Source organism: Diadema antillarum, unplaced genomic scaffold (assembly GCF_040938485.1).
Source record: "Diadema antillarum isolate AM-2024a unplaced genomic scaffold, OU_Dant_1.0 scf00000088, whole genome shotgun sequence".
NCBI lineage: Eukaryota > Metazoa > Echinodermata > Echinoidea > Diadematoida > Diadematidae > Diadema > Diadema antillarum.
The window spans coordinates 447,548-462,796 of NW_027270977.1; the positions used below are offsets into that span (position 1 = coordinate 447,548).

General features: G+C 37.3%; 1 protein-coding gene across 1 annotated transcript; it reads left to right on the forward strand.

The window, feature by feature from the left end:
- Positions 1–1,287: 1,287 nt before the first annotated feature.
- Positions 1,288–8,070, forward strand: LOC139718097 (ribonucleoside-diphosphate reductase subunit M2-like). Its single transcript, XM_071629587.1, has 9 exons — positions 1,288–1,523; positions 2,199–2,255; positions 3,411–3,461; positions 3,905–3,952; positions 4,576–4,815; positions 5,693–5,826; positions 6,228–6,456; positions 7,031–7,249; positions 7,903–8,070. Exons 1-9 carry the CDS (start codon positions 1,431–1,433, stop codon positions 8,068–8,070), a joined length of 1,239 nt encoding a protein of 412 aa, XP_071485688.1. The 5' UTR covers positions 1,288–1,430.
- The last annotated feature ends 7,179 nt before the right edge of the window (positions 8,071–15,249 follow it).

Genomic DNA, 15,249 nt, shown 5'->3' on the forward strand with positions numbered 1-15,249 from the left:
ATAATTATGGTATAGGATAGGTCTATCTTAAAGGTCTTGTTTAACTTTGGGAGCAGTGGTTTAAAAAATGTTCAAGATATCACATTATTTTGATGCATATGTAGATCCTATGTGTAGGTCTGTTGTATATCACAAAACATGCTACCATGTAACATTTTTGGAAAAAAAAACCCCCAAAAACAAAACTAAAATATAAGAAGATATCAGTATTCTTCTCAAACCATAACTGTAGACGGTTTAGTCTGGAAACATTTTTATCATAACTTTTTTCACATTTTGTGTATTTAACAATACATGTACTTAACATCGATTAGTTCTATACGGATTCATATTTTTACAGTGCTTGTTTCTACCCCTAACTCACATTTTAGAACTTTCTTAAAGCACTAATGCTGGATTTTGTTTCATCTGCAAATGGTTAATTACGTCTTTAAAAGCCCAAACTAACAATATTGCTGTGAATCTAAAAAAAAAAAAAAAAAAAAAAAAGGAAAAGAAGAAGCATTATATACTTCAGCACATACGAAGTACTAGATTCAGTGGGAACTCGTATTATTGCTTTACTGGAATTGCCTGAGACTGCTGCCCGTGTGAGTGCACGTGCAGGTGCTTCATGTAAAGTACACGTGTACACACATTCAATGTTAGAAGTTCAATGGCATACCGTACTTTATCGTGTACGTGACACCGCACCATGACAACTGGCAATAAGGACATTAGGAATCGCCACCTCCTGCCTGGGCGTACACTAGCAGTATGTTACCTATGGCAGGTGTTGCTTGTAGCGTACAGGGCGGGCGGTGAGTCTCACTCCCAACGCTACACCCTGCACGTAATCTAAATTTGTATAGCACAATGCACCTGTATGCATGCAGTAAACTCAATTCAATTTACCCGCAATTCTTACTAGGTTTGCCAATTTAATGCGGATTTAAAAAGAAAACTAATAAGTTGTTTTAAATATAACAATTAAAGCTTCTCTCTTTTAATATTATTTTTATCAAAAGAATTTATTAAAGATTAATCATAATGACAAGAATAAACACACAAATCCCAAAACGCATGCTGAAATCTTACTTGGACAGCAGACTAGCTAGCAGCAAGGACGCTTTGTAGTCACCCAATCACAGAGAAGATACCGCACGGCACAGCTCCGCCCCAGGAAACTCTGGAAGGTTGACCAATCAGAGGGAAGTGTCCTTATACATATTCATTTTTCTGGTAGGGCGCTAAAATTTGATCGCCGAAATCTCGCGCTCTTCCTTGCATTCCCTCGCAAACCACTCACGGCTGCAAGACGTCCCTTCCCCGCGTCCTGGTCAGTTTTGTCCTCTTAAACTTTCAAGCTAATTCAAAAGACAAAAGTTTTGAAGTTGAATACTCATTTTTGTTGACTTCAATAGTTTGTCCGTCCCATAATATTAATCACGATGCTTTCCGTACATTCGCCAAACACCACCAACAACATGAAGAATCTGACGACTAAACTGCAGAACTCTTCGCTTGATGACAAAGAAAACGAGGTGAGTTGTCTCTGTCGAAAATTGCCTTGAGAGTTGTTAGAATGCCCACGTTATTCTTCCTTGAGTGATGCGTAAACATTTCACACCTTCTCTTTTATTAGCGTTTCAGCATTTTAACAACTTCAATCTAAATATTAGAATATAAATGAATGCTACCATCGACCATCACCGTGTTATTTTCCCATACAAAAAGGCCATACGATTACGAGTAACGTTAGAATTTAGATTAACAACGTAAATCTACTCGTTTTTTCCTCAACCTCGTACATTGGTAAACGTTAATTGTTTGGTTTAGGCCTTTATCACATCACTGACACTTCATGTAGATTCTAAAGGTTAGACCTAACTGAGAGAATTAAACCCTAACACAGTTTATACATCCATATCATCAGTAACGCCGGTGTTAGGCCCTACTGCTCAAATGTGCTGGTCAGTAATATTCTATCTAACAAGACTAGAGCTACACATTAACCCGCCATCTAAAACAGTTTCGTTTTGGTGCGCTGAACGGTTCACGAACTAGCTTCGGTCTATTTGTGTGTTTGTGCGAGTGCGGTGAGTTCGTTCTTTTTTCCCGCGTTTTGCCTCACGAAGTGTCGCATTACTCGTCTTGAGTCTTGGTCCTAAACTTGAACGCAATTTACGCTATCCATCATCTCTCTCTTTGTCTTCCAGGGTTCAACAAAAAGGCACCTGAAGCCCAGGACCATTCTTGGCGATAGTCAAATCCCGGTAAGTAACACAACAGATCGCGCGACATCAGAACAATAGAGTTAAAATTCGGTGGTCAGCTGACCGCCACAGCAGCAGCGGTTCCTTTTGTTCTCGTCTATGTCGAGTGGCGCTCTCGGAGTCAACGGGCGTTGGTCGCTGCTTACACAACGCTGAACCCCAAGCTTACATAAGCACTTCCTGACGGGTTGGCGTTGCACAACCTAACTGCCCCAACGGCTTTCCGCGCTCTTACGACATTATTCAACTCTTTGTCTTTTTAACTTACTCCTTGTTTAGAAGAAGCAACGTTTATTTTGCCCATTTATTGATTGGCAAATACACGAGACTACATTATCTAATGAGGGCAAACTTGCTTGGTTTCTTTATCATGCTGAATCAAGAAAGAGAAAGGTCAACAAGGCACAAAGCAAAGCTATGCTTTAGTATGAGTATGATTTTTAAGTTTAACCGTTTAATTAAACTTCGTCCACTACCAAATCCTCGCAGTTGAGTTATTGTTTCTATAACTTACGCGATGTTACTTATATTTTCTACGTAGGTCTATTAGAAATAATAGAGATGACTGTCTGGATTTAATGATTTCATTCACGTTAGAGAAGATGGAGTCAAGTTTTAAACAACTTTTAAGAACTTCTAAACCGTCAACGATGTTTTAACTTTTTAGACATTATGACTTGCAAGTTGTTTTGTGCATCAATAGTTAGCTTGTCTAATTTTCCAATGGAAATTTAATAAGATAGAGGTCTCTATTTTTTTTTTTTTAAACAGATCCAGACCCTATAACAATTAAAGGCATTTCTTCACTTTGAATAACATTGTCCCCATCTTCTTTTTTTTTTTTTGTTCAATGTTCTTTTTAAATTCCTGTGGGCCTTATCTAGATCTTTTTGAAGAATAATTTTGCCCAAATTTCCAACTGAGTTATGAACACTTAGCCAGGCTTCAGAATATGTAATAGCTGGTGTAGATCTAACGTTACAGTTAGTGGTTAGAAATCTCTTAAAACTAAAAGTTTAATTGTTAAGATTTTTGTGAATAAGACTGGTCTCTGTGTCTGAGGGACAAAGGATCTGGTATCAATCATTATGCAGAAATGATCTACAATGAACTACATTGTATATTTTGTTTCTTTTCACTGTTTTTTATATACAGAACCTCCCTCAAGAAGTACCATTCTCACACCAACTTAAGGAACACGCAAAAGTAAGTTGTCTATTTGAGAAGAATAAACAGGTTGAATCTTTTCTCAAAACAGGAAACACAATTATGTAACTTTTTCAACTATATCCACCACTGAACGACTGCATCAATGATGGTGCACTGGACGGGTCTTGCACTGGAGAGACTTGTTAGCCAGTCTGACCTCAGTAGTATAGACCATAGTATATACGGTACATAATTTGTGATGTAGCCACTCTGTTTACACCAGTTTTGAAGGTGCACTTTCATTTCACTGAGCTATTGGTCTATATTTGAAATAAAATCACCAGATTCCAGACTATGTTTTTTTCTCTCTCGACTGTTTCTCATTGTACATTTTGAACTTACATCAATGGCAATGCAAAGTCCCAGTTTTTTTTTTTTTTTTTTTTTTTGTTTTGCATGTAATTTTACCAGGTGTGTTTATTGCCATTTTTTTTTTCCAGACAAAGCTGATCAAGCATGAAAATAATGGCAAGAAAGTTGTGTCTGTGGTGAGTATGACAATCATGTAGTGATGTACTGAGTTCACAATAGGAAATCGATGTTTGATACATGGACATATCCATTGCCTTATTCATTCCTGCAGCTGAATGTTTATCAAATTCTTAGATAAAAAGGATGGTAACATCTTTTCAAGGCAAAATGCTGCCATGTCCCTTTTGACTTTGTGGAAGGCTTTCTGAAACTTGAATATTTTCCTTTGTGTCCATACCTCAAAGAGGTGATAACTCTATTGGACTTTTAAAATCATTTGTTTACCAATCAAATGCACTAATTGGGGGTAACTAAGTATGGGTATCTCCCCGATGGCCCTTCTGTAATCTCCCAGATTTTGATGGAGTGTTTATAGGCATGTATAAAATGTTGCAGTAGTCCTTTTCTCAAGTGCCAATGCATTTGCCTTATAGCATTAGAGTTGACCAAGTCCAGTTTGTTGTGACTCTTAATTTAACATCAAACCAGTGACCCCCCACCCTTGCAGATTTGATCCTAGCTCCCAACTTATAAAAACTGTTGTATTATAGTGAATAATTTTCAGTCATGTCTTTTGTCATCAGCCTGTGCTGTTCGTTTTGTCAATTTGTGTGATTATTTTTTTCTTGTTAACTTGCAGAACCGTAAAGAGGAGCCGCTTCTCCGAGACAACCCCCGCCGCTTCGTCATCTTCCCCATCCAGTATCACGACATCTGGCACTTCTACAAGAAGGCCGAGGCCTCCTTCTGGACGGCGGAGGAGGTGGACCTGTCCAAGGACCTTGAACACTGGGCTAGCCTCAAGGATGAAGAGAGGCATTTCATCTCACACGTTCTTGCCTTCTTCGCTGCCAGCGATGGCATCGTCAACGAAAATCTGGTGAGCATTTGAGCTTTGCTATGTCCAACATCTGTACTTCCCTAACAATTGACCTCATATGAAAAATGACAAAACTTGACTGTGCAGTACATTTTTGCAGTTCAAATGCATCGAGGTGTATCTGGATTACTGTACTGCAAACTTTTTTCAAAGATTTTTAGGTTTTACCAGTTTAACCTATTTATTTACTTTATAATTTATGTATGTATTTGTTATTCATTTATGTATTTATGTGTTTACGTATTTATTTTTATTCATTTATTTATTTATTTGTTTATTTGCAAGTAGGTTCTCTACTCTTACACCCCTGCTAGACACATTGTAGGGTGGCAGTCCTGAGATTTCATTCATATTGTGCGCAAATAGAGTTATTTTTTTGAGTAACATCGTCGTGTTCAGAATACGAGAAAAAAATTAATTCCAGAACTGATGTGTCTCGCTAATCCATGGGGAGGCTCTATGCCTTCTCATATCTTGATAAGAAAATACAAAAGTCTTCCTGATTGCACTCTAAGTAATTTTTCTAGATTGGATGTGGAAATGTTTGTAGACTGTATATTTCATGTGAAAATACTCTCACAAAAGAAAAGGGGAAAAAAAAGGGCAAAATTAGCCAGGATACATATCATAAGCGATATCAAGAAATTTACCAGTGCAATCATCAAAAGGTTGTAACAATATCTTAATTTATTGTTATTCAGATGATGTTGTAACTTGAAGGAGTTAGTTTGCACTGTGTTTTTGTTTTTGTTTTCCTTTTGTTGAAATATACATTGTACAAGATGCATCAAATGCTGTTGTTTCACTGCTTACATGGAAAATGATTTTTTTTTTTCATAATTGATGTTTACTGATTTAATTTTAAATGTTTTCTCAGGTGGAAAGATTCAGCCAAGAGGTGCAGGTTGCCGAGGCGCGATGCTTCTACGGTTTCCAGATCGCCATTGAAAACATCCACTCTGAAATGTACTCCCTCCTCATCGACACTTACATCAAGGATGCAGCGCAGAGGTATAGCAGCAGTAACAAAAATGACTTGTTCTTGAAAACCATCTAAACAACCTCTTGCTCAAACGCTCTTCACTCATAGCGAAGGCAGTCTTGCTTTTTCTTATTTGCAAAAGTGTAGCACACCAACTAATCAGAACTGACAGTATGCCATTTAATTCCCAAAGTTTACTTTTAAATAGCTGTTGCTGTTGCCTTGATTTGATAAAATTTCATGTACGTGTATCACTAAGCTAGTACCTAATTAGCTCATGAACTGTTCTGTCGCTACCTTGACTACAGTATTATTGAAAACACGCCTACACTGTGCAAGGTTGGCATCTCTGCTATAAATGCAACCTCCCAAATTTCATTCAGTGTGTTGATGACCGTTCTGTTTTTCTTTTTTCTTGTCAATTTTGTAGGGAATTCCTCTTCAATGCCATCGAGACCCTACCGTGCGTCACGAAGAAGGCCCAGTGGGCCCTGGACTGGATCGGCCACGAAAAGGCCGACTTCGGGACGAGGATAGTAGCATTTGCCGCTGTGGAGGGCATCTTCTTTTCTGGCTCTTTTGCGGCAATTTTCTGGCTCAAGAAGAGGGGACTGATGCCCGGTCTGACCTTCTCCAACGAACTCATCAGCAGAGACGAGGTAAGGGGCAATTCTGGTGTTCATCAACTTGTTGGAGTACAATACAGTGGAAACTTGATATAAGGAGATCTAATATAACAAAATACAATGGACTCCTGTAATAACAAGGTCATCAGGACGGGCAGTTTTCTTTCGTTAAATATCAAAATTTCATTAGACCCGAACAAATAAACAATAACAAGAAAACAGATACTGTTGTTGCTTGAATTTTTACACCAATGTAACTGGAAATTTTAACATGAGTGCACTGTACCTGTATGACAAACTCATTTCTCCAGTCCCAATGAATTAATCTCCTTTTTGTATTTATGTTGGACCAACTAAAGCTTTATGGAATTTTGCTATTTTGTTTTATAGTCTGTCTGATCATGTCTCACATGTTTTAAGTTCAAAGAAATCAAGAAATCTTTTTTTTAAAAATGTGTTTTAATTGCAGAGATTTATTGTGAGTGTCAGGTTTGTGCTGAAAGCACAACTTCTCGAAACCATAGATGCTTACTTTTGTCAGTACTGATGCTGACTATTGACATGTTTGGGTTTAATTTTTCTCTCTCTCAAACTTGTTCCACCCCAGGGTCTCCACTGCGACTTTGCCTGTCTGATGTTCAAGCACCTGGTCAACAAACCATCGGAGGCGCACGTCCAGGGAATCATCCGGGAAGCCGTCGCCATCGAGCAGGAGTTCCTGACCGACGCCTTGCCCTGCTCCCTCATCGGCATGAACGCCGACCTGATGAAGCAGTACATCGAGTTTGTGGCCGACAGACTGCTAGTGGAGCTTGGCTGTAGTAAGGTGAGCTTGCCATTCATCCCTGGATCCAATAACAATGCACTACCGCCATAACAAACTAGTCAAGATGAAATTGTTGATTCAACAAAGTAAAAATGGAGGTGGAAAAATTGTCTATTCCTATAAAGGGCTGTGACAAAATTTTGACTATGATAAAAGAAAACTAAGGGTGTACCAGTCATGAGGACTTACTTAAAGCAGGAGTTATCTGTATCTCCTTGATGTACAACGAAATTCAGGTTATAACAAAGTAAAAATTTGGGCTGCAATGTCATCCACTCTATGTATTTCTATTGTTTATTTGTTCGGTTATAACAAAATTGCGATATAACGAAAGAAAACTGCCGGTCCCGAGGACTTCGTTATAATGGGAGTCCACTGTATACATCAGGACAGTATCAGAGCCGCCAAGTCCTCTGATACTGCAGGAGGCTTCTTGAAATCTTCTATGTTCTTGTCAGGTCATAAGAAGAATGTGCATCTTCCTGATTTGGGAAATATTTTGCCTGTTGAGATGTATGCAAACACACAATTATCTACCTGGTTGCTCTTTGAAATCTCCCCGATACTGACGTGTGAGTGTTGGCAGCCCTGCAAAATCACAGTCAAATAGGCATGAAGATTCAAAATCTATATTCTGCTTTTCATTCTTTCAGATCTGGCTGGTGGAAAACCCGTTTGACTTCATGGAGAACATCTCGCTCGAGGGCAAGACCAACTTCTTTGAGAAGCGTGTTGGCGAGTACCAGAAGATGGGGGTCATGAGCTCCACGGGAACGGCCTCCAAGAAGCAGCACAAGTTCAGCTTGGACGAGGACTTCTAAAAAGGGGGGCATCGCCTCGTCACCCTCTGATCTTCCAACAGTTTCTTCTGTGGCACGCCGCAACTGCAGAGGTAATCCGGGCCATGTTGGGTTTGTGCAGGCGCAATCCATGGGGATGAAATGACTTTTGAAATGACTTTGCGGCCGAACTCTGTCAAACTGTTCCTCCAAGCGTTGCTGACCTACGATTTGCATTGCCAATAACAGCCAGTCACTCTTTCCTTGGATGGATGGATTTCGAACGGCTCTTTGTACAGGCATATCTTAACCTGGGCGGGTACCAGGGGAGCAGAGCTTGAATTGAGGGAAGGGACGGGGTTTTCTGTGAGGGATCCGCAACTCCCTCTTCCCTTCTCCCGTCTTCTCCCTGGTCTGTCTACTTTAACACTGACCGACCCTCCCAAAAGTCCATGATTTTTACCATTTTTTGTCTTGCAGCCATTTTTATGTGTAAATCCAAAGTATATCTGTAATCTGACCAATGTTGTGCAAAAAGAGGGAAGCCTTTAAAAAAAAGAGAAAAATGTACGTGTAAATGAGTAAAGAGAATACTGGTAACACTGCTTTACAAGAGATTTTAATTGTCTTTTGCAGTATGTCTTTTGTCTTTTGCAAAGTATTAACTTTGTGAGCATAAAATAACTGTTTCAAGAAGTGTGTTGCAATTTCCGAACTTTTATACCTCCATCAAAAGAGAATGTAAGAAGCGTTATTTGAATGTCATTGATGTACAGAGATGAGCCAGTTAGTCTGTTCTTGAATGTGCTTGTTTGCATACTTTTACATCTACATGTTTGGTACCATTGTGGTCTCTAAGCAGACAATTTTTTTTCTTTTTTACATTTTGAGAAGATTTTACATGTGTTTTATTTTTTTCTATGTAATAGTGCACTTTTAACACGAGTATCATGATACTTTCCTACATTTGTAAATACCTGTACTTGAAATAGTCTAGATATATGCCATCTTCAATGACATCTCTTCATTGTACATGCATGATCATCACATGTAAATACAAACTGTACCTAAGCGTATATCCTTATATTGTAGCTGTATTCGGTTTGTGTTTGTACATAATAGATGTCATTTTTTATACATTACACTTAGATTTGCATAATTCCAAGCCCTTCTACATTGGTTTGATGTGTTGTTTAAGGTCCTACTGAAATGCTAGCAGAGTCAAATGCATGTTGCTGTGCACCGACTCTGTTGTTCATCACTCGAACATATTTCCTCCCACTTTATAGCTGTTGTGTAGATTGCTTCAATGGTCCAATGCCAGGGGTTCTTGAGTGTGTGTTCTGGAAACATTTTAATAAAAATGAAATTTGCCCCCTTTGCTGTGCTAGATAGAATGATTCCTGTCTCTCAAGTTTTGTGATCACCTTTTCACTGCTACTCGATTGTGTTGCATCTGTATTATTTATTTGACAGTTGATTACAGAATGCCTCATCACCATTATTGGTAACTGCCTTCCTAATGATAATTGGTGCAAATTCTTTGGGCCAATGCTATGACATACCCCTGGCATTTCAACAAAAAAATATTAAAGTTCACTTTTATACAGGTTAAATTTTGATTTATTGTCTGATGTTTCTAGGAAGACTGGAAAACTTGGAATACAGGTATGTGTGTTTGGACTGAGTAAGTGGTGATTACAATTTGTATTTGCAAAGGGAAGCTTGCCTAACTAGGAAAACGGATTTATGATTGAGTGAGTGGTGATGATTTGCAAAGAACTTTGCCTAACCAGGAAAACAGATTTGTGATTCGGTCGAGTGAGTGGTAATTTGCAAAGGAAAGCTTACCTTACTGGCTATTACAAGAAATGTGTGTTTGGATTGAGTGGGTGGTGATTTGCAAAGTGTGGTTCAAGGCTTTGCTGAGGGGTGGGGGGGGGGGCACGTTGTTAACGAACATTACATGTATGGATGCAGTGTGAAAGTTAATGTCTTTTCCTCCTATAAACACACAAACGCATTTAATACACCATTCATACTTTCTAAAGAGCATTTCAGAAGTACAGTACATGGTACATTGTACAAGTGTCATATTGTACAATGAACAATCCTTGTACATACATTTAGTTCATGTACATTGTATGTGTTGCTCCATCAGTGAAGGCCTCTGGCAAGTTTGCAAAACCCCAAACAAAACACATATTCTAGTTTGTAGAGTTGTATTTACAAATGTAAACAAAAGAAAGTCAACGCTTTCTCAAGTACAGTTGAACCTCTCTTATCCGGCCTCCCTTTATCCAGATCTCTCTATTATACGGACGCAATCTCGCCGTGATTTTTTTTTTTTTTTTTTTTTTTTTTTTTTTTTATAATCACGGGAGGAAAGGGGGATTCCCAACTCCTTGAGAACTCCTACACAAACACACATGAATTACATATACTTGATACATTTCTTAATAATTATTTTGGTAAATCATCCCAAGAATTTGTAAAAGAAAATGATTTCATTCTTGCAAACACGAACCTCTATTTTGGGGTCTGTTACCGAGTGTAACAATGAAAAGGTTGCAGTATACACATTACTACATGTGGTACTACAATGGGCTACATCAGTACATGTGTATATATTTGTACATGTATAAAGCATCAAGTCTCCCATATCCGGCCCAATCCCATATCTGGATGAGCCCCGGTCCCGACTTGTCCAGATACGAGAGGTTCAACTGTACTTAATTCAAAAGAAGATATTGAAAAAATCTTGTCATAAACCAAATTAGAGGTTATTTAATTGGTTATCAACCTGGTAGGTTTATAGGAAGCAAAATTTGTTTGAATGGGTGAACATTTGTTTTTGTCCTCCAAGGCACAAAAGCAAAAATTGCAAAAATTAACAGTTTTCATCCATTTGCAATTGCCCTGCTAGATAGCAATGATAACAAAAGACCACTTTAAAACAATGCAATGAGAGACATGAATGAATAGCAAAAAGGAAAAAAAAAAAAATTCCCTTGTGTCTCTATATCCTCAAACACATTAAAGGACAAGTTCACCTTCATAAACATAAGGATCGAGAACATGCAACAATATTAGTAGAACACATCAGTGAAAGTTTGAGGAAAATTGGACAATCGATGCAAAAGTTATGAATTTTTTGAATTTTTGTGTTGGAACCGCTGGATGAGGAGACTACTACAGCTTGTGAGTCATATGCGTACAACAGTATAAAGAAAATGTAAAAGAAAATTCAACATATTTTCACTTTTTTCGCATAATAAAAGAGCACTTGACTTGCCTCTTTCTAAAGGCAGGGGGAATAATATTACCCATAACTATTACCCATAACATTTGTCGGTAACGATTCAAGGGAATGTGTACTTTTTTCAAAAGATGGAATTTTGTGAAATTCTCTTTATATTTTCCTTATATTGTTGTACGCATGTGACATCTAAGTTGTGCATACACTGCAGTAGTCTTCTCATCCAGCGGGTACTGTACAAAAACTTCAAAAATTCATAACTTTTGAACGGATTGTCTGATTTTCCTCAAACTTTCAATGATGCGTTCTACTAATATTGCTACATTCTCTCAATCCTTATGTTTATGAAGGTGAACTTGTCCTTTAATTTGTGTTTCTTATGGTGTTAAATTCATATGGAAGAGCACATATGCATGAATGACAACTTGTACATTTTTGCAACTTTTACATTTGTGTCTTGGATGAGAAAACAAAAACAAATGTGTTCACTCATGCATAAAGATTCCATTTTTATTGACCTACCAGATTGATAGCCAATTAAATTACCTGTAACATGGTATATACACATGTAAAACGTTAATATTTAGCCAAATATTCTATGAGAAATATGGACTGGAAAAATTGACTTAATGTGGTCATATACAGCTGTAATTACATTTACATGTACAAAAATGTATAGTCATACAAGTACTTTCAACACACATAACACCATAAGACAGTAACATCTTTGTTTTCTGTCACTGGTCCAGTAAAGTAGTAAAGTTCAGCACGATGAAGAAACAGCGAGACTTTTATTCTGTAAAATTTGGTTTATTACGCAGTGTGCCTCATACAGTTCGTTGAGTGCTCATTTCATACATGAAAGTGGGATTGTTGAGAAGTGAGGAACCCCAAGACATTTACTGTCATGAACAACTCACTTTTAACAGCATTTTAAAATTCTTGAATAGCATAAACTGCTGATTGAAAACCTGGTACAAGGATGTGTAGAAGTACAGTATTTTCTGCAACAACACAACAAATAACAACAACAACAAAAAATCAATTTCTGCATACAATATACAGTACAGCAACTTTCAGTACAGTGAGCTAGAATTGGCGATGGTACGTGTACTGGTTTTGAATATATAGCACAAAAATTCATTGTTTACATTAATTATGACATCTGTTACTCTTAATCTTTGTTAACCTGTTCCATACTGAATTCTGAAATCCTCATAGACTTAATACACAGACCACCAGGTTCACATACGGAATGGGTTAATGTCTAAAACTTTTTTTTTTCTCTCTCTCCTCTGTCTTGTAACTGAAACAACCAATGTAAGGATGGGATTTAATTTTGACAAAACAAGGACATCAAGTGAATATCAATCACCTTCTAATGCATGTACAGTGAACTTTACTGGTATTAGTAATTATAAAGAATCCTGATCAACAAATTTGTTATAACCAACAATGATTTTGCTTTAATTGCCCAAAGGTAAAGAGTTCTTTGTGTTGTTCTTGTCTTTCAAACCATAATTATACAAAAATTTCATCCACATGGTATTCATTAGCAAAACAAAGGAAACAAAAAATCACTGGTCCTTACAAGTTTGCTGTAGGCCCTATAGGACTTAAACTCCAGAAAGAGTGTAAATAACATGTTACAATAACAAATCTTTGCTGTGAATACAAATTCAAGTGAGTACACGTAATATACGTTAATAGTCCTGTTCCCCAAATTATCCACTCCCAATGTGGCGAGTATAATGTACATGATTCATGTAAATTTTGTATTCCCTATAGCATAGCATTCCTCTTTCAAAAATATTACTTATAAGGGCATTTTCTGCTGCATTGGCATTTTGTTGTTGTTGTTGTCGTTTTGTTGTTTGTTTTTTTTTCAAAAATGCAACTTTTGTCTTGCCAAACTAGGGCAGGATGGGCATAGGTGGTCAGAATGGATCTGTGTATGTTATCACGTATGCTGGTCTTCATGGTATAGACAGCATTGAATTGCAAGTGCAGGTTGCTTTATGAGACAGTGCTATTGATCATGGTAACATACGCTAGCCAGACTACCGTGTTACACAAATTTGATGACGTCATGTCCACGTAGTAGTGGAATTTGCTAACAAAGAAATTAGACAGACTTCACTCGAAATCTTCCTAACAAAGTAATATGGACAGGTGCAAAACAAATTTATAAGTAGCATGTACTGGATTTGGATGACACACATACTATACATCACTCTAGTGAACATGCAGGCAGACACCGTACTAGCAGGTTCATGGTAAGGGCCACAGAATAATTTCCTTTTGTGTTTGTTAAATGTGTAAATGTGGGATTAAAGGCAGAACTCCTATGAATCCTGGGTTTTAATGGTTCTATTTGAAGAGCTTGTTCGCAAAAACCGATAAGTCCATATTTGCCAAATGGAGATATTTGCCATTAAAGGTCAAGAAAAATAAAAAGAATAATAAGAAAATGTTTGCTTCTTTTGACCATAACTGCAAAAATGTGCCTTCATATGTAGTGACCAATATATCATTTAAAAGATATTATTTTGTACTCTATGACAGAGACAGTACTTAAAAATCTTCAAAAATGGACGTATCGGTTTTTGCGAACAAACTCTTCATTTGTTTATGTTCAGATACTTTTTCCCCTTTTACCATTGCCAGTCATGAATACAATTTCCAGACACAACCGGTAACACACTGCAAACATTCCCACGCTAGCACCTGCTCCAAGCTATCAAAACTTTAGACACAAACAATTGTAATGCATTTGGAGGAAATGCAGCTGCAATAACCAGCTAAACACCCATTGGAAAGTCAATACATGCCTTCAGGCAGAACCAAAGACTGGTCACATGATAGCTCGCAGCCAATCATGTGATTTCGATCAATATCACAATGTTATAGAAAAGCTACCGGTAATTGGGCTGTAATCTTACATTACACATGAATGAAGACAGAAAAGGACTGTAAAGATATTGAACAAGTTGTCTACCAGATCTTGAATTATACAACAGCTTGCATATGTCTCACATCAGAACCTGATCAGCAATAGGCGAAAATAATCCTCTTCACCATTAGTTTGTCTGTCATGATGGCTCATGCTCTGGTTTCAGATTTGGGTCTTTTTTTTTCTTTCTTTCTTTTTTCTTCAAACATTTCTCAAAAGTCTGACTTGACAAATATTTGCAAAAGTATGGTCCTCATTTCTGTTTCATCAAATCATTTCTCACAATCATCGCAATAATGAACAATGAATACTTGTATTGTGCACCACATTACCCTTTATGCTATATACGATTGTGATTGAAAGCAATGGGTATATCTTGCTGTAAAAATCATTCGTTCAGCACTAAAACGATTCTGGTGTAAACTTCCAGCTGTATACATCATTCTCCTTATAATACATAAAAACTGATGATATCACACTTTCATCTCATCAAACGAACAGAAATGTACAATTTTGGTGCCAAAAATTAGGACCATGTATACAGTATTGGTCTCATACATGTACATGTACACTGTAGCATTATATGAAAAGCAATTCACTATTAATATCTTGGCGCATTCATCAGATAACCTTTCAAGCAATTCAAAAGCAATCAATTTATTTTGAAGATATACTTTTAATACATTTATGCCCTATAAGCACGAAAGGTGATGCACAATGTACATGTTATTCTGTACTATTCAAGACATATTCATTTTAGTACGACATGAACACACACTTTTTCAAGGAATATAAAGGCTACTAATATAATACAGATACGAAAGCTGCTTGAGATAGTACTATGGTGACATGTGAATATTGGTTCAATTTTAGTACATACAACATACAATTCAACAAACGAAATAAATACATTTTCCTGAGTCAAGGTGAAGAAGGGAGTGGTGCGTGTCACCAGACACGGCTCATATTTCCCGTTTCCGGACTTGTAGCACTGCTAGCAAAGGACTTA